Source organism: Phoenix dactylifera, chromosome 9 (assembly GCF_051530095.1).
Source record: "Phoenix dactylifera cultivar Ajwa chromosome 9, Ajwa_hap1_PhDact_Kaust_v1.1, whole genome shotgun sequence".
NCBI classification, from domain to species: domain Eukaryota; kingdom Viridiplantae; phylum Streptophyta; class Magnoliopsida; order Arecales; family Arecaceae; genus Phoenix; species Phoenix dactylifera.
The window spans coordinates 20,903,744-20,930,449 of NC_143198.1; the positions used below are offsets into that span (position 1 = coordinate 20,903,744).

A 26,706-nucleotide genomic window follows, 5' to 3' on the forward strand; every position below is an offset into this window, starting at 1 on the left:
TTGACAACTTAGGCTGGTTAAAATTTGACTCTGGGGTTGTGGATTTTTTGCTTTGATATTCTTGAGGATGATGCTGATTAGCTCTGCAGGTCAGCAGAAAACAAAGTTTTGCAGCTCATTTCCTGTTAAATGGGGCTTTGAGATGCATGAAAGCTTCTTTGTGATTAGTGCTTTTTTTTCATGGTCTTGAATGCTTAATCCACTTTGTATGGCATGCATGGCGGATGCAAACCGTTGGGGAGGATAGTGGGGTACCGGTGCAGTTTGTTTTTCCCCTCGTGATATGGTTATTAAGTTGGAATTCTCCAATCACATCCGCATATAATAATATATTTTCATAGCTGGTTTGGAATTCTCCAAGCTTGGGACAAATTAAATATCAGCTTTGACCTTGTAGCTGTGTCTAATGCTTTCTACCTTTACATGCAGGACAATAAAGATCTTTATGCAGAAGAAGCAGCTGCCCAAAGAGAAAGGGAACGGCAACGTATGCTCACCATTCCAGGGCTCATTGCCCCTAGCGAGTTGCAAGACGAGATGGTGGATTCATAGTGTTGATACATACATGGCTGTGATATTTCTGCAGTTTCTTCAATCTCTGTATGGTGCTTTAAATAATTTTTCCAAATTCTCCATCGAGTGGATTGGAGAAGACCCAGTTTTCTTTCTCTGATATTTTTTATATGGTCAGAGAAAGAAAGGAGAGATACTGGTCTGTTGCAGCACTCTTCAAAATGCTGGTTATAATTGGAGAATGGTGTTGATGCCAGCTGAAGTAGCAGCAGTTTTTATGCGAGTTAATTTTTTCAAATATAGGGTTTAAATTGTTGGTTTCAGCAATTGGTGTCGGGATGATTGTTTCTACTTTTACCTATTGAGGGTTCAAGTGGCTTATGTATTTTGACATTTTCAGGCTTGTGAAAAGGTTTTACGTTCTCGTTCAACTGCCTGTGTCTTACTGAGTGGTGGTTTATCCTTATTTTGTTTCCACAGCACAACTATTTTTTTTTTTATTTCACTTTACTGTGATAAACAGACATCTTTGCTTCCGTGGTTCATGGAATAGATTTTTTTTTTAACAGCAATTGTTTTTTGCTCTCCACCTCTTTGGTTCCGTGGTTTTGTCAGGGGACTTGGAAGCAAAGGTGTATCATAATAATGTTTGTTAGAGGGATGCAAGGGAACCTGGAATATTGTGATATGAGCAACAGAATAAATTTCGGAAGCGGATTTGAAATGTGTGGTAGAATCATTCGAAAAATCACGAGGGCTGCCGAAAGAAGCATGACTAATGCTTAATGCTGGATTGTTTTATTAAAAGTTTATAGAGAAAACTCGATAATGGTGTTTCAATTCTTATTCCTAACCATGCTTAGAAATTCTGTGAATGTAATTCCTGGAAAGTATAAAAAAATTAATTGCAAGGCCCATCCCATCAGTGTTACTGTTCTCCGATGAGTTACGACTTGAACATCAAATTTGATTCTCTTTTCCTCTAGGCCTGTCATATTTGTACCTTGTTGACTTATGTTATATTCCTCCAAGCCTGAGGGAAGCACACTCGGAAAAGTGAAGCTGCCAGGTGGTTGATGTGTGTTAAATTACAGGTTTATTAAAATTCAATGTGGACCTTATATCCAACATATAAAATGCAGGTTGCTGCCCGTCGTTTGTCATCTTGCAGCTTATCTAACTAGTGAATTTAGCTTGTAACCTAGGTCCTTAGAAAGGTCTAAAAGGAGACCATCCTAAAACCTAGAGGTACTGTAAATTCCTGAAAGTGTACCATGTCATTTTGTTGTATATAAATTCCTTAAGTAAACTACAAGAAAATAAGGAAATGTTTTGATTAGGTAAGTATACAAGCCAAGCTCATCCCGTCTTAATTATCCACTTAATGTAGAAACTCGATTGACGCATTCACTCTATTGGAAATGCTAGTGAAATTTGAAGAGCCACACCCCTGTTTCTCCTCTTGGAGCGTTCACCCCATCGACCTCCGTACTCTGCTTAAGCATTAGAAACAGAGCCGTTCGAAGGACTAAGTGTAGAATAGAGAGGATTCTCGTTTCTGAAACCGCCACAACTGGTTCATCAGCAGATCTAGATCTATTTGATGTGAGTACTTCTCTGGATCTATTTCGCGACCTCTCTTTTCTTCCTGTGTATCCTTTTTAGCGATATCTGGTAGATTTTCCCCTTCTTTCTCCTCGTTTCATGAAATTTGATTGTATCGTTGTACCATTGTTGAATTATCTGCATTGATTCGGGATTCTAGGAATCCATCGACGTATGCAAATTTTAGTCTGGAGACTGTTGGTTTCTGTAATTGGAGAGGGGGAAAAGTAACCGGATTTGATTGATACATATTTAGTGATAATTTACTGGGTGAATCGAACCCTAGAGGTCCCTTAAGAGTGTTCTGGATTTTGGAGAATTTTTTGGAGCCTGGGTTTTTCTTTTTCGTCTTCTGTAAATTGAGGTTTTCAACGGATTTTTGCAGATTTTTTAGGGTTTTCCAAAAGAAATCCGAGAGCTATCAATCTAAGCCGAAAGATCTTCACTTGGTGAGCGATTCGCTGATTTTGCTGTTAACAAGTTGGAGATCCGTAGCTTCTTCCATGGAGATGCATCTCAAAGACCTCTTTGCCCGTTTCCAAGAGCAGTTTGGCTCTGGCCCGGGCCTCGGCCCGAGCTCCGGGACCTGCCTCCTAAATGTAGAAGGAATTGCCCCAGCCTTTATCATATCCCTCTTCCGCGCCTCCGCCGCTCTCTACCGTACTGACCCATGGAAGAGGCTGCGACCTGGCCATCTCTTCGGTATCCGAATTGGCAAGGACGCCGACTGGTCCAACAAGAAGCAACTATTCCCTTGCGCCCAGTTTATTGGTGGGGATGGAGGAGACCTCGGCTTCCACTTGTTCAAATCCGAGCAGGATGCTCAGAAGATGACAGGCGTAAGGGAGACGATTCGGGTCCCTAATGTGGAGCTCCTGAGGGTCATCTTTCAACCAGAATCCCTCTTGTTCCCCTCAAACAAGAGGATGGTTCGGTCCTTATCGTTGGAGGCCTCTGGACCTGGTCGGTTTCCCGTCGTAGATGTCGCTCGCTGCACTTCAACAGGTGGGTTGCGGTTTCGCAACCCCACGCTTGAGGAGCTCCGCTATGTCTTTGCGTTCACGAAGGCTGTTGCCCTCGTGCATCCTCTGCTCGAGTGGGCAAATGATGGAGCTGCAAGAAGAGGAAGGCTGATGAGCTTCGAGCCCTTTATTGAGACAGTTGATGTGCAGTGGCCTCCTGAAGTCGCCAAGGTTGGGGACCTCGTAGCAGTCACCATCTCGCATCCACCTGGTCAGGTTTATGTGGAGAAGAAGCTTGTTTCAACTCCACCAAAGTACGCCGAGCCACCGCCGAAGGAAGAGCTTCCACCAGTGGAAGCATCGGCTAATTGGACTGCTCTAAGAAAGTGTGCAATGTGTGAGAAGGAAGTCCATGGAGATCAGTCTTTGTTCTGCGGCCGGTGTCGTGCAGTAGTTTATTGTGGCCCGGTATGCCAGAAGCAGCACTGGAAGGAAACTCACAAAAGTATATGTGGACTCTACCAAGCAATGATGGAGAGGGAGGAAGAGTTGGCTCTGAAGATATTTATTTTCCCTTGCTTTGTCGATCACCCATGTAAATGGCTCGAGTCGATGGGTCTCCATCAGAAAGGGATGTGGAGAAGGAAGTGCAGCTGCTATTCTCATTGCCCATTTGGTCTTCTCCCTTTGAAGGCCAGTGGAATCTTTGAGTCATGGGGAGGTTTGAGTGATGGGGAGTACCCTCCTGATTCGGCATTCCCAAACTGTTTGAATGGAGCTTCCAATCCTATCCTGCTATCAGGCTGGTCCGAGTACTACAGTCTCCGCGCCCTCCCGATGACAAGCCTGGTTGCTGCCATATTATCCCATCCTCTGACAGTTTATCACATACTAACTGCCCTTGTTATGAGCTCCAAGAACAGACTTATAAAGGGAAAAGAAGTGATTGTGCATTACCTTGGCCCTGCAGGGGAGCTAGATTGGATGCCTGCTTTCTTAGAGATCACCCATTTGCTGAATGGATCAGGTAACATGCAGATAGTCATGATTGGGCCAGAGGTTCCAAGTAATCTATCAGGGACGGTGTCAGGGATCAGTGGTAGATTGAGAGTGAACTTGGTGAGAGGCATCTATCAGGAACAGGCCTCGTACCTTTCGTCGCCTCATGCTGTCATTGCTCTGAACTGTGGGTTGGAGAGCTATGGGAGCTGGGGTGGTGCTCTTGAGTTGATTAAGTCGATGAATGTGCCAGCTTTCTTCACAGAAAGGTCTGAAATCTCGTGTGCAAATGCTAAGCAGGTGCTTCGAGGAGCTGGGCTGCATGTCGCTCATCCTGTGACGCCGAACCCTTTTCGTTCGCCGCTGCGAGATCAGATACCTTCCAGTAATGTACCCTCATTCAGCAATGGTTTTGTTTTTGGGGTGAATACGTGAAAAGCAGCCCATGGCACGAGAAGGTTTCTACAGGGTGTCTTCATAATTCACTTGATTTGTCTGCTTGTTTGAACCTTAATCCCAGGGAGTTTGAAGTTGGAGAGCCAAGGCGCCAAACTTTTCTTTATGCTTTCATAGCATGCGTCCAACTTTAGTGAGGTTGTGGACTACTAAGATTTTGTGCTGTTGATAATTGATATTGCGATATCATGAACCTTTTTACATAATGTTAGAACATTTTGTTTTCCTTTCTGGTGATCAATCAGTGACCGCCGCTTCTTGATGTTGATTCTATTATGTTAAAATTTGTCATGGTCAGCTTTGAGTGCTGCATCATGAAAACTAGTTAATTTTGACTGAACATAAAGTTTGGATCATGATCCAGAGAAATCTGGTTTTCTGATGTCTGATGTCTGATGTCGGCCGTATTGAACTGTCATCAACATCGAACTTACAGATCCAAAATTCTGTAGGCGGTGGAGGAATTGTTGATTAAATCACTTTCCTTTGCAGCTTAATATATATTATTGAAGCTCCTACACAACTGTTGAGGGTACGTATCCTTTCAGATTCTACTGGATGTTGTCAAATGGACATCTAAAATTTGAGTTTTTTTTGCATGAATATTTTTTTAAAAATCAAATTTGAGTGAATACGCTCTTTTCTTTTTTATATATTTTTAAATAGGGAAAAGAAAATTCTTGACTGAAATTTATTAGAAAAAATTACACTAACTCTCCCCATGTCTGAGGTAATTATACAGTCCCACCAAACATTTCAGAAATATATATTTCACTACTTGATTTTTGCCATGTGCATAAAATATAACATCCTACCATTATCTTTATTTTAAATAAGTAAATACCATGCTGACGTCATTACTATCTGATCCATTTGAATCTTACAACATCTCATATTCTTTATTTTTATTTTGTATTTTTATTCCTTCTGTTATTTGATTTTTTTTTCAAACTTCAAATTTTTATGTTTGGCCAAATTATTTCTAACTACCGAACTTGCGATGGTGGTTACAATTCAGCCACAGGAGAATGCATATTAAAATTCTAGATATCTATATATAATTTCTCAGGTTTGGGCTTTAAAAATCCAACTACGATACATGGCTATCTATGGCTATTCGAATGTATAGCTGGAAGCGAGCAATGCCCTATCTCAATTCTCAAAGCTCAAATATGATAAATTATATACAAATATCTTGGTCTTAATAAATATACTCCTTTGGTCGAGTTCTAATCACCGTCAAAAGTTCGATATTTGGAAATAGTTTGGCCAAACATAAGTTTTCAAGTTTAAAATTTTAAATAATAAAAAAATAACGAAAAAAAAATATAAAATATGTAAAACTCAAGCAAGGTGGAGGACGTGAATGCGCTCGAGTGTCCCAGGCGTCGAAAGCCATGTTCATAATCGCGCTCTGCGAGACCTTCCCCAGCTACTGAGCCACGGTGCTATTCGTCCAGAAGATGGGATGATATCTAATTTAGCTAATCGGATTCTTCCTGATGTCGGTGTTCATGGGGACAATGGGGATCAAGCATGACTACCTCAAGGACAAGAACCGCATGCTGTTTGCTACACGCTGCGGCGTGACGTCTTTCTTCGCTAATTTTGGGCCGAAAAGCACGAAGTCCGCCGGTCCCGACACGGGTGCGGTTGTGTGCCATGATGCACCACGCACAGTGGCAGGGAAGGACTGGGCCGATCAACGGGGCGCGTTCGTCGTGCAGAGCTCCACCATGATCCCTGCGACCTGGTTGACGAGCTTGTGGCGATGAAGAACGACCGAATCGATGAATCTTTTTTGTATTTTTTAAACTGAGAAGGAAAAAAAAACGAGGTAGACCAAAGCTCAGCTTGAAATCCAAATAAGTTAGAGATATATCTTATACATCTTATAGAATACGTATAATACATATAATATAATATTAGAGTTACAGATACTGTAGACATAAAAATAGGAAAAATTATTTTACCACCTGATGAAAAAATAACTTACTCCTCTTCCAGATAGAGATAAAACCTTCCTCCCATTTTATAAGTGCTATCCATAGGAAAATTACTTACCTACCTAAAAAAGTATAAGAATATAGATAACTTGATCGATGAAAAAAAAATAAATTTCCCACTATTTAGCCACCCAAGAACGGCCCGAAGGATAATCTGAAACCAGTCATAACTGATTGGACGGATGCAGGATGCATATAGCGGACCCGTAATTCCGCTTCACAATAAGACCATCACATCATGTCCCCAAAATTTGCCTCCAAATCAAGGCTCCAGCACATCGTTGCACGGGGAATACCACATCTTTCACACGAGCAAATGACGACCACTTCGTCTCACATTTTTATGCCGAAACTGATCATGCATCAGTCACCATCTTATCCAGGGAGGAAGCATTAGAGTCATTTTAAGCTGCTGGGTCCTGCCACATCCCAGAATAAACTACCAAAAACATGTTCCTGGAGGGAGAGCTCAAGAAGCAAACCAAAAAACAAAAAAGAGACAACATATCTGCAGCAGTTGCATCCAGAAATACCATATGTCCAGAAAGAAAGACACACACTAAACGACCAGCAGCGGCAATACAGTTCCCATGCACTAGCCTCATTTTGGAGTATCATGACAGAGAGATTACAGGGTTCTATTCCTTTCACTCAGGAATCCTACTTACATATGTAACACTTGCATTTCCAAGGTATCAGAAACTGGACTGACTGGCTCTTACCTTCGTGGCCCTCAAAGCACCAGATCCTTCTGCTTGGAAATACAACCCAAGTCGCAGACCTTTCAAGCTTGGGCTTCACTGAAAACCTTATGAGAAGGCAAAGCTGACCTACACCCCAAAAACATGCATATGCATATATCTACTACATCGCCAGAAGCCTCAAACAGATCATCTCCCCCTATATAGACTCAGATGCCTTCTTTTTCGCACAAGTCCAGTAGCGACAAAGTCTATACACATGTAAAAATAGATAATCAGTCTCTAATTTTTTTTTTAAAAAAAACTACATCACAAAATAATTTTGAGAGGCAAGAAAGGCTCCAGAAACATATCCAAAGCACACAGAGGACATAAATCATAAAACCCATAAACATACTGAACCAATATCATAAGAATCTAAAGGACTTGGTTTGCTAAAAGTGAATTCAGCAAGCATACAAGACTGATGAAATAGAAGAAAGAAATAAACACACTAATGATGGATTGGCTTGAATGCAAGAAAGAAATCGAAGGCAAGTCGACCAGCCAAGCCACATTACTATCACAGAACATATAATTATTTTTTTAAATAAAAAAAGCAGTGTGACATTTAAACTTAGTTCACTTGATATCAAAAATTTTTCCCATGCAAAATTGCAAGCAGTAAGCATAACTTGATGAATTAATATTTCAACAGATAAGCCAAAAGTAGTGGAAAAAAAGAAATGAAAAGGCCAATATGCAATCTTCTGGTCAGCAAGCATTTACCTCTCAGAAACTTGGATGACAAGCTTAAGAGACATATATAGAACAGCATGCAAGTTGGACGAAATGGGAACTACATCACAACATTATGCTTTCATACTTTTAAATTCCTTCAGATTTTGAGGGGACAAAGTGTTGGCATCGAAAAGGTCTGGCACGTAAGTATTAATTAGTTCTTCAAAAGGGGCAGCTCTGTAAGATCCAAAACCGGACCAAGAACTGGATTTGGGTGCATTAATTTAAAAGCAAGATCAAAAAGTTAGATAGTGGGTTAGTTAAGGATGTGATAGCGCCTAAACTGCATAAAGGAGGCAAAGAAAATAGATATACAACTTCAAGGTGTCGTGTGGTTACATGGCAGCAAGATGTCAACCAGTTTATAAGAAACTTTGAAGATCAGTAATGTTGCACAACTATGTAGAGCAACTTGAACCCAAAGAAAATCAGATTATTTTCCCTTTAATCAAAGATCTTCAAAAAGTTTAAGACTGGAGAATAGTTGCTGGAATTTATGAAAAGGAGTTTCAAATCTGAAAATCAAATGCATATTGCAGCAACATTTGATAAGCATTTATACAAGAAACTATAATTTCAACAAAATAAATTATGACTTCTAATCTAAATTAATTTACATTGACATACAGCTAGGAATATAATCAGAATAAATATAGCGAAAAGATCAGCTATTTAAGCTGATTGTCTAGAGATCCATGCATAAAGAAACAGCATAAAGGCAACCGTTTCTTGTTATTTATGGACAAAGACAGATTGAAAAGAATAAGTAACATAGTTGTTTTAAGCAAAAGTGTGATCATAAAAAAGATATGGAAACACATATTACCTCCGTCATGGAGAGTTCAAGTCGAAACTTTGGACCGTCATAATGATGCAAAACTGGCCTAAAAGCATCCTCTTCTAAAGGCTTGCAGAGTTTTCTAACACGGATCCTCACCTATATTGCCCAATAAGAGCATTCGATATAGAAAAAATGAAGTAATTGTTACAAAATATAACTTTCAAGTTTTAATTCCCTTCACCTGAGCAGGAAACCTAGACTCTCCTTTACACTTCTTGTCTTCCCAAGCTGTTGGATCAATGTTTGAACCCCCAAAACTAGCAGCCTGCAAGAAAAAAACTAGGTTCAGTGAAGAGGGCAAGATAAGCTGTTAATACGCTTAGCATTGTGCACACACTTAAGTATTTTTAGATTCTGGCATGACTGAACATAATCATTGCATAGTAGGGGTAAGGCAAGCATATGGTATAAGTTGTTACAGGTGGTAAGCATAATATTCAACCTGCACTTTTGATGCCATGATGCTCTGAAGTGTAAGCACAGTTTGTGAAACTTACAAGCATTAGTATTTAATTTTCAACTGGCAAATTTACCCTCGAAAGAGAAATGTTACATATGAAATTGGAAGCATAATAAAAACCAAAAACATCTCCGCTCTGATATGTCAAGCTACAATTTTCTCATCCCAAACCTCACAATAAACATCAAGGAGGTTCTATAGTAGTCTCTGTTTTTTCTTTTTTTAATAAAAAACAAGGGTTTCACTTTCACCCATCAAGTTTTCAGTTCCTGTCATGTACAGCTAAAATATGCCTAACATCCACCTAAAAACACATATAATCACACCAAAATCTATGTGAAAAATGAAATATTAAACAAATATACAAACCTCAAAAATCCCATGAAGTTGATGAGTTGTATAATTATACAGGAAAAGAGGTAACCCAGGAGTAATTGCCCGGACAGAATCACGGTACCTTGGAGGCAAGCCTGCAAATGAAAATTAGCAGCAGGTGAAAAATTTGCAACATGAAGCAGATAACTAGTAGTAATATTCATGAAACTGAATCACACAACTTGGTGAAAAGGTAGCAAAAGGGAACTACAAGAGCAATGAGCAAAGAGAAACATAATAGATCACATATCGAGCTGCTAACAACAATAACTGCAATCAAACATGACAAATACAATCCTAAGGAGCAGACTGCTGTCCAAATAGTTGGTACAAAGGCAATACCATCCAAAATCCATATAGAATGCCACAAATGATAGGACATGTGTAGGTACAATTAACTTAGGTGTACTAGAATGAAAGTCACCCTATCAACAACCAACATTCTACGCACAGGTTACTCATAGTTCGAGCAAAAGAAAGCATCCATCAAAACTAACTACAGGAGGACTTTGCAGTTTCCTCAGACCAGAATAACAGGGTACCAATCTCTGAAATAGTATTAACTAAATATTGATATCTATGCCTTCTGATGAAGCACTTGAACGCCCCATGACTCTGTGTAGCTAAATTTCTTAGGATATTAATGTAATGGAAATTATAATATGTCCGCCAATTAGAGATGTGAAAAAGATAGAAGGAAGACAGGAGAAAGGAAGACCATTTCACTGAGTAAATAATATTTTTTTGTCAACAGCAATATGCAAGTAAAGGCAACAGCATGACACAATATTCTTGATGTTGGTAACAAAGATATGTATTACTCGAAGCTCAATATGCAATTATCAAGAGAGTGACGAAATATTGTTTATTTACAATTTACCATTTCCCAGGGTTCAAAATCTCCACCAGGATGCTGAAGCAGGAATCACACAATCTCGGACACAGCTTTGTACGTTAAAACATTGATTTAACCTAAAACTGAACCCAAATTCTCCAGAAAACGGCTGATATCATCCAAATGCAGCCAATCCCAGCCACATGACTGGCTTGATTAAAACAAACCTGGTGAAGTGAAATAAGCTCCATAACTAAAGTCTGATAACTAGCTGTATACAAACTGTGAAATATCTAAGTAGCCACCAATAGCAGTAACCAAATTCGAAAATCCTTAGGCTAACACCTAAAAAAGATGAGACCCAAGTACGAAATTTTATATATAGCAAAAATAGCTTTTGCCTTGACAAATTACAAGAAAGTATTAAAGGGATAAAATCATCATAAAATTTCTGGTACATTCACCGTTCCATCCAATCATTAACTCAGGTCAAATCTGTTGTGTGAAGCTATAGAATAAGACTTCAACAGACACACTACAAGTCAAATTTTTCTTCAAATGTCATTTACCAATTAACGCAGATCGGAAAACATTCCACAAAATTGGCAAATTGACTAAAGGTGAAAGATGAACATACCAAACAGCTGTCGCTTGAGATCTTCTTGCATGGTGTCATTGTTGCACACAAAGATATAACCACCAAGAACTTCATTTCTTGGTAGCATCTCCATTGAAGGTAATGTCTTGAATCGCTTGTCAACAGCAGCATTATTGTTGTTATTGTTGTTGCTGCTGCCGCTATTGCTGCTATTATTGTTGCTGTTGCTGCTGTTATGATTGTTGACCTCTTTGCCACTAATGTTACTAGCATACTTGTTGATCCCAGCGTTCATCTTGAAACTGTTGACACTGTTAGTGTTGCTTTTCTGGTACAATGGGTTCATGTTATAAACATTATTACGGAAGGGACTCTTCACTGTTGCCTCATTCATCTTGAGATTCAGATTCATAAGACTAGGATTGAGATTCTCAAATTTGTTATCCTCCTGAAAGCCCAATTTGTCCCATGGTTTTGTTTCAACAGGGTTCCTTGTATAATCAGGGTTGTTCATGCGCTCAGGCTTTGACCTTGTCAGCTCAGCCAGTTTTGAAGTGATAATGGACCACTGATGGTCCTCCAAGACCTTCGATTGGCCTCGGAACTCATTCCCTAATTGCCAGAGATTGTCCATCTTTGCAAAAGCTTAACTGTCAGAACAGTGAGGAAAAATTCATTTTCATGATAACTTCATCATACAAGTAGCAAATGTATATTACCATCACAAAATCAGGAAAAACAAAAAAAAAAAAATTACTATCCACAAAGGGGTGGACCAAAACTGAATGGTATTTTCTTCAAAATTTTGTAGTAGCTCCAAAATATCAGCTCAATTTTTCATATTCTTAACCACAACAGAAAGCAATGAAGCTTAATTTAGCAAATCCCAACATCAGAAAACCAAATATTTCCTTAAGTTTCAAGATCTGAACACATTTTAAGTTCAGGATTGTTCGCCAAATTTACAAAGAAAAAGATGAACTTTTACAAAAAATGAGTTCAGACACCATCCATGAGGTTAACCAGAAATAAAATATTCATTGCAATTAAAGAAAACCAGATCATATCAGCAAAATTTCAACAGCATCAAATCAAAGTCAAATCTCGTTGGGCAATCCCTGAAATACGGTCATTCTTAAACACCATTTCCAGTCCAAAACCATTAAGACATGCACCAAAAAGCCACTGGAAGAAATATACCCATATTGCCCATACCGTTGACATCAAAAGTTAAAAGAACAGCAAGAAATAAAAACATGCGTAGGCGATCCAGCTGTATTGTGTTATCTCGACATCAAAAAGATTGAACTTTGACAACGAAAAGAGCAACAAAACACAACCCTAAGCATCAAATCCGCAGAAAACACCAATATTTCGAACCGAACAAACCAAACTCCAATTCACAAAAAAAAGAGAAAAAAAACAAGAAATCAGTCCGAATCAAAGCTACAGGAACAGATATTAACATTCTTTCTGGAAAAAATTGAAATCTAGCGCATCAATTTGGGGATCGAACTCACCTAAAGAGACCCGGGAGGAACGATCTCGGATCGGAGAGCTTCCAGATCAAATCAGTAGAGACGGATGTACACCCTAGGTTTTGGGGCAGGATGGGAAGGGACAAAGGGGAAGGAAAGGCAAGGAACCATCTCTCCCTTTTTCTCCTCCCACGGACCACACCGTACAGAGCAGGAAACGAGGGCCGGGGACTGTCCTCCCCTCACAGGATTATTTGGACTAGAATGTCCCCGTCAATGCCACAAATTTGCATTCCTGACACTGAATTTAAAATCCGTGATTGGTGGGGGCTTTGCGTTCTCTGCCAACTCTGTTTTAGTAATTGGATTAAAGAAAAGTAAAATGCTGTTAATCTCACCTTGCATGTTTACGAATGAGATCATGGTAGGACTTTGATAGGTACTTTCCATGGCAGCTTCTAAATCTCAAGATCTTCTGATTCAAAATGAAAACTTAATCAAGCTCAAATCATACTCTCAAGATCTACTTTCTAAATTTATCAAAAAAATGTAAGATTTAGATGCCACTTATGTACAAATATCTTGATATTATCCCTTATGTATTGCTGAAATGGATGTCTTTGATGCATATGTTCCATCAACTACAGCCAACTAATATATTTCCTAAAATTTAATGGACATGTATTAACTATCAACAACGATGCATATATGGTTGACAATATTTGCAAAAAAGTAGCAACATTTTACCGTGCTATTTGGATTGAATTTTATCCATTTTCCTCAAAAAGACATATTGATGCATGCACCCTAACTAGCTAAAAATATTTGTATTTATAAAAATAAATTTATTGATATATTATTTAGAAGTTATTGATTAATCAGAAGCTGTAACATGGTCCAGATACGGTTACACTACCTTGATGTGTAAAATGTTTTATTAAATATAAGGGATGCATTGTGGATTATGATTTATGAATTAAAATATTAAGATAGATTAACAAATAAATAAGGTAACAATAATCTTATTATTATCAAATTTAGCATTTTTTTTCTGGACATATGAAAAATATTTATGCTTGATAAAGACTTTGTCGTGACCATACGCTTCTAAGTTAGCATCCACCATCACCATTTTACTTTTATGGTCACATACATTCTGCTTGGTAGCTAATTTTCAATGAATATCTTGATAGCTTGAATTAGTCGTCTCTATTTTCACAAAAAGTTATGTACAAAAATTAAAGTAATTCATGCTCTGAATATGAAGGATATAGCGGCATTGGATATTCCTTCACATCACCAAACCCCTTTTACATTAGATATTTATTAACATGACGAATGAAAATTGTAGCATAAGGAATGCTTTAGCAACTCAATGAAAAATGAGAAGGTTACCCCTAGTTTGCTAGGTTAATCAGAGTTCCCTGGAGTGTTACATGTTAATCTATAACATATCACCTACTCCGCCTTTCCACCGATTCCTACACAGTGAATCAGGAACTCATTTTTTATAGGAGAACCCAGTTTATCACAAGAGGAAATCAATGTGGGAAATAAGTAAGAGGATTGCTTCCTTAAAACATGGATGATGGACTAAGCACTTATTAAAATTGTTATGCAAGTTTATGATTGATTAGCTAATCTTTTAAAATCTAATGTTGGTTCATTGGAACCATAAAAATCTATACCTAGAACTCCTATGAAGAGGGAAATAGAACCCCTACTATGTACACAATAAACTTGTAGCCGAGTAGAGGCTTTTTTTCCCTCCCCACATGGATATAAGTATGAAGAAAATAAGTTTCTTGAATACACACATATATACATGCATATATATCTATATATATATATATATGTTGGTGGAAAAATGGACCACCCCACAAATGCAATTATAGCACCCAAATCCGTCAGCAAGATCGAGCTCATCCAAGTGATCGGGCTCTTCCGCTCTCGAGCTCATCCAAGTGATCGGGTTCTTCCGCTCTCGAGCTCATAGGCCGAGCCGAGCACAGCAGGCCGAGACCAGAGAGCCGAGCACAGAAGGCCGAGACCAGCGAGCCGAGCACAGCAGGCCGAGACCAGAAGGCCGAGCACAGAAGGCCGAGACCAGAAGGCCGAGACCAGAAAGGCAACCACGCCACAGGACACTTCGCTAAGCAACCAGCTCGGCTCGGCATCCGTGCCGGGCCCGTGCCTTAGCCAAATATCCAATTTCCGTCTAACCCTTTAAAGGATCTGACAACTAAATACATGACTCCACTACAACCTGCCACCATCCCTAAGTCATTAAGGCACGAGATCTCCGCAGGTATTCGGCACGACCTATCATTAATGCATGAGACCCCCTCAGCCCTCCGATGCACTCAGTCATTAAATGAACACGGCTCAAGATGATCTCCGGATCACTGAACCATCAAAGCGTATGGCTCTTCCTGACCGCCGGTTCTCTCAGCAATCAATGCACTTACCATCTACGAACCCCAGGCCTACCACGGCCGGCGGTTCAACCACCCCAATGGGTCCGATCAACCGCGACAACTCCCTGACTCCGGTCTGATCCGGCCTTATTCTCCACTACGCCATTAATGAGCAAAATCGTGTCCAATTATCACAAAAGAGGACAAATCCTCCTGTCACCTCCCAAGTAACATAATATCTTCCTATAAAAGGGAACCTGGGGGGAAGAAGGGAGGGGGGGACAACACAGAACGGACACAAATATACACAAAAGAGAGAACAAACATTCCTCCTCCTTTACTCCCCTCACATATTAGCCCCCTCTGACTTAAGCTTCGGAGGGCCGGCGCCGGAAAGCCCGGCCACCGGCTTTCTTGCAGGACTCTTCAGGAGGACGCCACCAGTCGACGCACCGCCATCCACCGTCCCGGCAGCGGAGCTCCTCCCCTCTCGGTTCGCGGCAGCCCCCGGGTCCAATTTCCAGCGACAGTTGGCGCTAGAGGAAGGGACCGAGTTGCTGCCATGAAACCAAGGAGCAGAGGAGTCTTTAACGCCTCTCAGCATCATGCTCCAAGTCCTAAACGCTCAGTCTAGAAGTCACCACCAAGATCTCCGGTAGATCAAGTTCCACAAGTCCAACTCGAGCACTTCGATGCGCTAGTGCAGCAAGTCCAAGCGCTAGCCATTGCAGCCCAAAGCCTGCAACAAGTGGAGGCCCCTCCTGTGCCGCCTCCACGGGATCATGTTAAGCAGAGGAAGAAACTTTCTCCCGACTCCCGAGCCATCTCGAATCAGGCATGGCTCCCGCTGCAACGACGTATGTGGGGGCAACCAGTGAGAAGTAGTAGTCCAAATCTCACGTCAACGAGTTGGGGGAAAAGAGAAATAAAAGCTGAGGTCTGGAGAAGGAGAGTTATGGAGCTTTAAAATGGGATTGTAAGCCTCTGTGACAAAGGGTACAACCCCATTAAATCTCATTATCCTTCCAAGTCTTCTGTCTTCCGGCAGCAAGCAAGAAACCGGCATGTACTCCCTCCTCACGGGCGTAAGTCCTTGGGACGGCGCCCGCGACGTTGCTCCCCTTCAGAGCATCGCCATCACTGAAGCCCCCGCCGAGCTCATGCAGACCGAGCTCAGAAACCCGAGCGCAAAACACCTCCTAGAAAATCGAGCCAAAGAAGGCCGGTGTTGAACCAAGTCCTGAGGGACTTCAAAGCTCGAGAGCTATCAAAATATCTCCAAAAGGTACAGGACGCCACTTTGGCTTCAAATAAATTCAATATTTTATCTATTTTCAGGTCGGAGAATCCAAAAAACGACCTACGGGTATCTCTATCTCCAACGTCGCCCCGCTCCGAATAAGGGCGCACGATCGCCAACGAATGAAGTCCATCTTCTGTATGTCTCCAAGATCGGATTTCCGACCAAGCTCGGATCCCCCAGTTAAAGGATTAACGTCATGCTACATCAAACATCGAGCTCGGCTCGTTCTCCATCGGCCAACGAGCTCGGCTCGTTCTCCATCGGCCAACGAGCTCGGCTCGTTCTCCTACCCCGACCACGGTCGGGATGCCCCGATACTTCGAGATGCGGTCTCCATCGACCAACAAGCTCGGCTCGTTCTCCATCGGCCAACGAGCTCGGCTCGTTCTCCATCGGCCATTGAGCTCGGCTCGTTCTCCTACCCCGACCACGGTCGGGATGCCCCGATACTTCGGGATGCGGTCTCCATCGACCAACGAGCTCGGCTCGTTCTCCATCGACCAACGAGCTCGGCTCGTTGTCCATCGGCCAACGAGCTCGGCTCGTTCTCCTACCCCGACCACGGTCGGAATGCCCCGATACTTCGGGATGCGGTCTGATAAGTGCTAAATAATGCATAAATTAATATCTTATTCATAGCACTTATCATTATTTTAATTCATATATTTTATAAATTCAACTAAAAAATGTGTTACCTTCATCATTGCATTTTAATAAATTATTCAAGTTTTACTTATTTACTGATTGAGTCTAATGTATGCAGGTTGAGTCAAGTTTATTAGGGATTATTCCTGGACCTAAACCACATGCACCCCGCAAATCAAGACTCTCTCAGATTCTGACACAACCATCTTACCAACTGAATAGGATCACATCCCCTGTATCAAACACCCATTTCTCCGTGACACAACTCCACGTTTCCACCCAGCTTCTTCCGCTAGATCCCAGCATCCCAAATTCTTCTCTTCCATTCATTCTTCCCCCACCGGGGGGGGGCATTTCCTCTTCCCCACCGGGGACTGATCCCTATCTATCAATCTCTCGGAGGCAAGTCCCACGGGAAGAAGAAGAGGAAACAGGGGAGGGAGTGAGCCACGGGAACATGAGAGAATAAAAAAATAAGAGGAGAGAGAAGAGTTTTGTTATTTTGGGAATATTTCAAAGAAAGAAATCATGAAGGAAGAGATGGGAGCTTGCTGCTGTGCTGCTGCTGCCGTCTCCAACTCCATACAGGGCTGATCTCTTCTCCAGGGCCGGATGTAGCCCTAACAAAGGAACACGGGTTTTATATTTTATTTTATATTCTTGGGGTTGTATGAACTTATTGTTTATAATGGATATCTTCTTTTGAATCATATTTAATTTCTGTGATTTTAAGTATGATGTTCGTACAACTGTTCTTCATGATCACTAAGTAAATATAAGATAGTCCATGCTTAAGGAAGATGTAGTGTGCTACCACCTTAGATTAGGGTAGACATTTCATGCCAACTGAAGATGGATTATGCCCAAATTACTTTTGTGAATTTTTATTCAAATGCTTATTAGGTTTGTAGCCAATTTGCATGTTTATCCAAGAATAAATTAAAATATAATTAATCCTTATTCTGATGTTAGTGGTGAATTCCTTGCCCTAGGTTCTCCTAAACTGATATCCCCTTAATTGCATTTTCTTTTATTAAATTGCTTAGTTTAATAGTCTTCACAAATTCATCCTTTTAAATATTCAAATTCATCCTTTTAAATATTTTTATTTTTAAGAAAAATAACTATACCCCAATCCCTGTGGATCGATACCCGTAATCACTATCCTACCAGATACGTGCTATTGCGTGGTCTTTAAAGTTGACTATCACGGTCTCCACCAAACATCGAGCTCGGCTCGATTTCGGCTTGATCGCCAACAGACAAGGCCAAAGAAGGCCGCTGAGTCAACCTGGAGCAGTTTAACTCCAACTGCATGAGAGGTACACCCTACTTGGCACATACATCTCTATACATATTTGGCTATATTACAGGACGATCGACGACTGGACTACTTCCTTCGTCCGAGCCAAAAAGCAGCTCGAACTCGGAAGTCGGGGGGTAGTGTTGGTGGAAAAATGGACCACCCCACAAATGCAATTATAGCACCCAAATCCGTCAGCAAGATCGAGCTCATCCAAGTGATCGGGCTCTTCCGCTCTCGAGCTCATCCAAGTGATCGGGCTCTTCCGCTCTCGAGCTCATCCAAGTGCTCGGGCTATTCCGCTCTCGAGCTCATCCAAGTGATCGGACTCTTCCGCTCTCGAGCTCATCCAAGTGCTCGGGCTCTTCCGCTCTCGAGCTCATCCAAGTGATCGGGCTCTTCCGCTCTCGAGCTCATAGGCCGAGACCAGAGAGCCGAGCACAGAAGGCCGAGACCAGCGAGCCGAGCACAGCAGGCCGAGACCAGAAGGCCGAGAGCAGAAGGCCGAGCACAGCAGGCCGAGCACAGAAGGCCGAGCACAGAAGGCCGAGACCAGAAGGCCGAGACCAGAAAGCGCCGACCAGAAAGGCAACCACGCCACAGGACACTCCGCTAAGCAACCAGCTCGGCTCGGCATCCGTGCCGGGCCCGTGCCTTAGCCAAATATCCAATTTTCGTCTAACCCTTTAAAGGATCTGACAACTAAATACATGACTCCACTACAACCTGCCACCATCCCTAAGTCATTAAGGCACGAGATCTCCGCAGGTATTCGGCACGACCTATCATTAATGCATGAGACCCCCTCAGGCCTCCGATGCACTCAGTCATTAAATGAACACGGCTCAAGATGATCTCCGGATCACTGAACCATCAAATCGTATGGCTCTCCCTGACTGCCGGTTCACTCAGCAATCAATGCACTTACCATCTACGAACCCCAGGCCCACCACGGCCGGCGGTTCAACCACCCCAACGGGTCCGATCAACCGCGATAACTCCCTGACTCCGGTCTGATCCGGCCTTATTCTCCACTACGCCATTAATGAGCAAAATCGTGTCCAATTATCACAAAAGAGGACAAATCCTCCTGTCACCTCCCAGGTAACATAATATCTTCCTATAAAAGGGAACCTGGGGGGAAGAAGGGAGGGGGGACAACACAGAACGGACACAAATATACACAAAAGAGAGAACAAACATTCCTCCTCCTTTACTCCCCCCACATATTAGCCCCCTCTGACTTAAGCTTCGGAGGGCCGGCGCCGGAAAGTCCGGCCACCGGCTTTCTTGCAGGACTCTCCAGGAGGGCGCCACCAGTCGACGCACCGCCATCCACCGTCCCGGCAGCGGAGCTTCTCCCCTCTCGGTTCGCGGCAGCCCCCGGGTCCAATTTCCAGCAACAATATATATACACACACACACACACACATACATACATCGATCTACACATACATACATACATACATACATACATACATACATACATACATACATATATATATATATATATATATCTGTTAAAATTTTTGCAGAAGAAAAAAAAAACAAGAGAAAAGAGAGAGAGAAAGGTAATTTTATTTCTCTGTTACATTAAATTCGGTACATCTCAGAAGTTATATATACTAGTATACATACTCTATATAAGAAAAATAAAATAAGCTGATATAGGATCATACTAACAATGAAAAATTTTACTAACTGATACGAGCTGTTATATGATCCCTAAAATCACTCTAACAAGATCATGCTAATAAATTAAAAATAATATAGGATGATACAGAATCACACTAATAAAGAAAAATCTTACTGGCGATGGAGGTTGTTACATAATTTCTAAAATTATTCTAACACCTCCTCCCTCAAACTCAAGATGGTACTATAGGTGCCAACTTGAGTTTGAAAACTGAATCACGAATGTACCGAAAAATTACGTACTAGATAAAGACCTAGAGTAGCTGCTCAAAACTGACGTGATAGACTAGGAGCTGACATAGCAGCTCAGAGACTAACCTGGTGGGCATCAAAAGCTGACGTAGCAGGATAGAGCCTGATGTAGTAAAACATGAGCTATTATAGCAGCTTAGAAGCTGATGTAGCAAATTAGAACTTGATATAACAACTTAGAAACCGATATGGCAAACTGATTTGTCTGACTGACGTGACAGATTGACATGTCTGTCGATATAGCTAATTGACTTATCCGATGATGTGGCAGCAAAAAGATACATAGAAGATGACAGTTGCAGCAAGGACAGAGTTTGAAGAGAAGAAAATCAAAGGTCGACGATTCTCGTAGACGGAGGCACCATTGAAGAAGAGCATTTAGCTTTGAACTGAAGGGTGAAGGAGCCGAAGGCAGCAAATAAAATCGAAGATGGACAGAATGGAGCCGAGTGACGGTGGGGAGAGAAAAAGAATCTATAGAAAGTAAAGGATTTTTGAGTAGTAATTTACCAAAAATAGAGGATATGCAGATATACTAATGAGATCAATATTGATTCATTAGAAAATAGAGGATTTGCAGACTACAAAAAAATAGAGGATTTTAGGGTGTTGATTCATCCGAAAACAGAGATCGATAGATTGGCAATGGGAGTCTTCAAAGTTTCTAGACATAACGATGACTACCACAACAAAGGCGGAAGAGGTGATGGCAGCAGGTTACGTGACCAGTGGCTCTGATATCATGTTAAAATATTTGCAGAAGAAGAGAAAGGATAGAGAGAGAAATGTAATTTTATTTTTTTGTTCCGTTATATTCAATACATCTCAGGAATTATATATACTCATGTATAACCTTCATATAAGAAAAATAATATAGAGTGATACAAAATCACGCTAATAAAGAAAAATATTATTGGTGATGGAGGTTGTTATGTGATCCCTCAAATTAATCTAACAAATATATTTATAGATGTATATATATGTAGATACATACATAGATGCATACTTTAAATTTTGTCTCCACGAAAGGAATGTTTAATCTAGAATTAGGTCTTTAGACCTAGAACATACCGCTGAGAAGTGCATTCAACACTAAAAACTTCAGCAATCATTATTTGTTCTTTCATTCCAGAAAACCCCCTTAAAGTATCAACTAATGAAGGAAGAGTCATATAACTCCAATTATATCCCTTTAACATCTTTTGGCACATTCCACTAGTGCTTCCAAGGCTACTCTAATCACATAGCAAATTAGCTGATGTCAAGGCCACAAAATAGTCTCAAACTTCTTCCAAAAAGTAAATCATGTGTCTGAACTAGTTTTGAAAGTAAATAATGTGGCTGAACCACCATCAGGCTCTTTCCTAGAACCTCATTTGAGAAATAGCTCCTAATCATTCCATCTTCTTTCATATGTTGCACGCATGTATCAAATTGGAAGACATCTGTTCTAGCAAAGGTGCCCTTAGAATTAACCGAGTAATGTTATCCCAATCAATTTGATTCTTGTGTGCAACATATACCATACAATATGTGCAATCGATGAATGTCATAGAATCAAGAAAATAAATTTCATGTGAAGTCTTGAATCATGTAACTTTCATTTCAAAAACTTTATGTTCAATCATGCGACGCATCTATCAAGGCATCTGTCGATTGCAAATGTTCACCCATTTGACGCATCTACTATGGCACAATCAATACTGCTTATTGTTGAATTCAAAAACTATTTGAAAATATTTTAATGCTACGAAGATATGAGGTGTTTTTCCCTGATAGTTGAAAATAGCTGCTTTTTCTGGCTGTCCATCTGTAATTTCAGCAAATGGAAGATAAGTGGACATGACCATATATCTAAATCATTTTGCCCCTAGGTCAAGCCATACAAATAGGCTTCCCGTGAGCTAAACAAATGGCAATTTTCAAACTCTTCACATGATCATGCCAAGTAAAGGCCAAGAGAAGATGTTGACCAGATCCAAAAGAAGATAGGTTGGTAGAACTCAAGAAGAAAAAAAACAGAGTACATTGGAGGACATGACAAAGACCAACAAGTGCTAAAACTTGGCAGCGCCTTCCACAAGCTTTCCAGACTCCAGCAGAGTTCGGTGGTTGCACCCCATCTTCTGAAAGACTTATCATAGCTGTGATTTGGTGTCACTATTTATTTTGTTAGCAAACCAGTGGTTGGCATTTGACAGCGAGGTTTGCGAGTTTCTTAACAGATGGCGATGGAGAACATTCATGGTCCCCTCATTTGAGCATGTTACTTGCAATATGTTTGATGGGTCTAGTATTAGTTTAGTGTATACTTCACAATTTTATAGCATTTAGGAGCCAAGAGCAACATGTTCTTAAATTATATGTAGAATGATAGGCTGTTCGAATCCAAAGGCCAATTCATCGGTGATTCGAAACAACAATGGCTCTGCTTGATTAACTCGAAATTAATTCTTTCTGGCTTATCTTTTTTCATTGAAAAAAAAAAATGGAAGCATGAGCTTCTGATCTGAATGTTTGTTTGATATCAGTCATGCCCCCATGAGTCTCGGTAATTATCTTGATCCCTTGGGTCAGTTTTTGTGCAGATCATTTCCTTCCTAGTGACATCACAAGGATCTAACCTTTCACCCTGTTCGGCAGCATGATGCTTGATATGGTGCTCTCTCAATAGGACAACTAGAATGATAACGGATCACTTTCGTGATCGACAAATTAGTGTTTCTAACTCCATTTGGCGAATTTGTTCCAAATGAGATATAACAGACCAATCATACAAGAAGTATCATTCTGAAAGGCCTTATTTTTATCAAGTTCCATTGAAACAGGCTTTAACGACTTATAATTCCGTCATAAGATCATCATGCAGGCTTGACCTTCTCATGTATTTCCATTCAATTTTTGGTTTTACCAAAGGTGATGCAACATTATTACTGCTTAATTCTCTATTCTTTAGACTTGAATTTCAATTCTATCCAAATCAAAATCGAGATTACTTTAAGTAGTTGGTCCAGTTGGTCGAGCTTTAGGCATGACGCTAGCTTATTGTGATAGTAATCTTGAGACACAGACATCCAAAGATCATTGAGCTAAGGTAACAAAACAATAGGACACAATGACTTGTTTGGACGATGAAAGGGTTATTCACTTATTTGGGCTCCAACACAGAATTCTGCATATAATTGTGCGGACCATGGAAGGATTAGGTGTTCAATCACTTGTCCTTTCTTTGTTTACAGAACTTCATTAGTGGTTAAGAAAGGTTAGATATCCTCATCAGTAGGTAAGGGAAATCAGAAATGTAAGAAAATATGGAGGGGTTAAGCTTGGAAAAGGATAATTAGTTTGTTTGTGTCTAATTTCTCTCATCTTAAGATGCAATGGTTCCAAAGAATCTAGCCTAACGAGTTCCCAAATCACAACCTAAATGGCAGGTCGAGCTTAAATGCATGATATGAATGTTTGAACATGGCTGGACCTCCAGTTTTTCTTTTCCTGCTCATTCAAATGGTCCCAAGGCAATTAAGGCCATCTCATCATTGGCTCAGGTAAAGGTGGGTGCGATGCAAATAGGTCATCTCATATTCAAGTCCAGCTTGATGTGAGTCCAATCTGAATCGGCTCCCTAGGTACAATTTGGACTCAAATCTAACCTGTTTACCTTGTGGATTAAGTCAAGCTTTTCGGATAGAATGCTGTCGTGGTAGTATGGATGGACACTTCAATATGTGCAAGAAGGTATGCTACCAATATGTGGACATATCATCCAAACTATGCTAAAATGCATGTAAGCATTTTGTGCACTAATTGTTGAAAATCTAGCCGACATATTTTAAAGACTCCAAGCAGTTTGAGCTCCAGCTGGGATAAACATTTTTTTTTTTTTTTTTTGAATTTTATCTTAACTCTCTCTTTTTTTCTTTAAGGGGATTTTTCACTGGTCATTGGAACTGATTATGTCAACGGAAAAAGCATAAAGTGAACCATCAGAAGAGTAATATTACACCAAACACGAAAGAAAGAAAAGAAAAAAGAGATGATAACAAAAAATAAAAACTCAGAAAAATCACTCAATAGTTTTGCACTATTTACTTTCCTTCATCATTGGCGTACTTCAGGATGTTAATTCATTGATGCTAATCAGGGGTCTTCCCTCCATTGTCCCTTATTAAAAAAAAAAAATCATCACCGGTAGCCAAGTTTCCTTTTGAGTTACCATCAAGTAGCAACGAGAGAGGGAGAGAAAAAAAAGCACTTTCTACCGGAAAAAGAAAAACGAGCATTCTATCAAGTAGAGCTAAGATGCCAATTAATTTAAGACCCATTTGATTTGTGGGAAGAGAAGGGAAAAAATATCATCTACAAAAAAATGGAGGAATACTTCATATTTAATTTGAGTTTTCAAAGAAAAGAGATGAAAAAATAGCTTTTCTATAATAATAAGATTACTATATTCCATAGAAAAAGAACCTATATAGGATATAGAAAAATTCAATTCTCACTGGTTGAAAATTGGAGTAATTTTTTTTCCAAAAATGTATTTAAGCTTTTAGATAGAATAAGATAAAGGTTTTTTTTTATTAAAATTATAACAGGTATTTTATACAACTTTCTGAAGAAAATAGATGTTCAACCAAATATAAGTACTCCAGAATGTGCCACTTTCCGATGGTTAACTAATTATACAAAAAATATTTTCTCAGGTATCATATACCCAAGCATCAACCTCCTAAGAAAAATATTTTAGCGAGAAAATTTTTTTTCCACAAACCAAATGAGTCCTTAGAGTATAATCTTTTGATAATTATACCATAATATATGGTTTAAATCCTGAAAAATTGGCTTCTTAAAGTGTTGCTAACTGTTTAAGTAGATCTGCTCAAATATCGGGTGGCCTATCAGGCCTGCCCAAGCTCGACATGTTTTGGACGGGCTTGGGCTTCATTTGTTAGCCCAAAGGGACAGATTGGGCCTGAAATTTGAGTCCATCCCTTAGATGATACTAATTTGGATTTACATTAAGTCGATCTGGGCTTGATTATTTTAATCAATAAATATATTATATATATGTAATAATTTTTAAGTATCCTCATAGGTTTGCAACCCTAATGTTTACATCCCTCACCCATTGGAGGCTTAGAGCTTGGTTCATTTCATCGCTTGACTAAGGAAAGAAGAGGACGGTGTCCTAGGTTAGTGCATCCTCCTTGTCTCCTTCACTTAACCTGACAACCGCCGAACCCAACAAGCTATCAGCCTATCACCGACCAATGTGGTCCCCACCCCTCAACTCAATAATCCCCCACCAGCCATCAATTCCTCGCCTCCTCGCCTTCTATCGTCTTTTCATCACCGGCAAAAAGAGTCCGCCGCTTGCCTCCTCTCGTCTTGTCTCCTCACTAGTTCGACCGCCGGCGAAAAGAGTCCATCAATCAATCATCGCTTCACTGGCGATTTCTTTGAGTAATGGTGGGGGAATCCAACCCTTCACCTCTCGTTCTTCCTCTTTGCCCTCCTTTGTCCATTAAATGAGTCATCACCAAGGTTAAGCGCTCCAAGTCCTTTCTTTCTCCAATTATCACCCTGGCAAAATTGGTGCACTAAAATAGTCGATTGCTTTGTTTTCGTTTTTCTTGTGCTGCCTTTGTTTTCCTATTTAAATGCTTATTTGATTCAGCAATTTAGAAAATTGGCTACTCAAACTTTGTTAGGCCTTGGATGGGACCAGTTAAACAAAGTCTTTTAGGTAGTGAAGTCACCTGGAAGGCTCCACCCCCGAGCTTCCTTAAGGTCAACTTCGATGGGTGCATACTTGACGGCGGTAGGAGGGGTGGTGCAGACTTTGTTATTAGAGACCTCGGATTCCAAGATGGTTGCTGCTGGAGGATATTAGATCTTTGATACCTCTATTCTGGGGACGGAGCTAAGGGCGATGTGGGCTAGTTTGGGCTATGCACGGCATGTTCTATGGGCTAGAGCAGTCCTTCTCGAGGACGACTCGGTCAACTCTGAACTATACCGGCCAAAGAATTCTTCTGGTTATTTGAGATTTCCTTATTTTTTTCATTGATTGGGAATTGTTTTGACAGGATACACAGCCTCCTTTTGACATTCGCTTATATGGCGAGAGAATCTGGCACAAGCTTTCCTTAAAGTGGACAGTGGAGGAAGCATGTCCTTTACTGATGTTGTGATGGGCCAACCCAAGCATGATGTTTCAAGGACATTTTCTGCACTTCCAGCTGGTATTTACTTTTTTCTGCTTGCAAGCATATATGGCATACTCGTTCTTGTGATAAAAAATTGAGAAACTTTATGTATTTACCACGAACTTTTGATTTCAGGTGAACAATGGGAATGTTGATCTACAAAGAGCTCCAGCAAGTGACGAGTTTGTGTGTCGCACTGCTGCAAATCCCTTCTATGTGAAGCTCCTTCGCCATGCCAGAAGAGAAGAAATGGGGAACTGTTCGGCAAGGAAA

General features: G+C 40.6%; 3 protein-coding genes across 3 annotated transcripts in view; 2 read left to right on the plus strand and 1 right to left on the minus strand.

Moving 5' to 3' along the window:
- Window positions 1–944, plus strand: part of LOC103709198 (protein EXPORTIN 1A-like) — a 30,432-nt gene extending 29,488 nt beyond the window's left edge. The window contains exon 32 of the mRNA XM_008794425.6: window positions 430–944. Within this exon, the coding sequence (XP_008792647.1) occupies window positions 430–552 (123 nt within the window). The 3' untranslated portion in view covers window positions 553–944. The remainder of the gene's footprint in view (window positions 1–429) is intronic.
- Window positions 945–1,888: 944 nt separating this feature from the next.
- LOC103709197 (zinc finger MYND domain protein) lies at window positions 1,889–4,762 on the plus strand. The gene is made up of 2 exons (XM_017843363.5): window positions 1,889–2,118; window positions 2,504–4,762. Exon 2 carries the CDS (start codon window positions 2,622–2,624, stop codon window positions 4,512–4,514), a length of 1,893 nt encoding a protein of 630 aa, XP_017698852.3. The 5' UTR covers window positions 1,889–2,118; window positions 2,504–2,621; the 3' UTR covers window positions 4,515–4,762.
- A 2,275-nt stretch (window positions 4,763–7,037) lies between these two features.
- On the minus strand, window positions 7,038–12,892 carry LOC103709199 (uncharacterized). The gene is made up of 6 exons (XM_008794427.5): window positions 12,652–12,892; window positions 11,171–11,781; window positions 9,693–9,793; window positions 9,045–9,128; window positions 8,849–8,959; window positions 7,038–7,493 (listed from the first exon to the last, which is right to left on the minus strand). Exons 2-6 carry the CDS (start codon window positions 11,763–11,765, stop codon window positions 7,452–7,454), a joined length of 933 nt encoding a protein of 310 aa, XP_008792649.2. The 5' UTR covers window positions 11,766–11,781; window positions 12,652–12,892; the 3' UTR covers window positions 7,038–7,451.
- Between the last annotated feature and the right edge of the window lie 13,814 nt (window positions 12,893–26,706).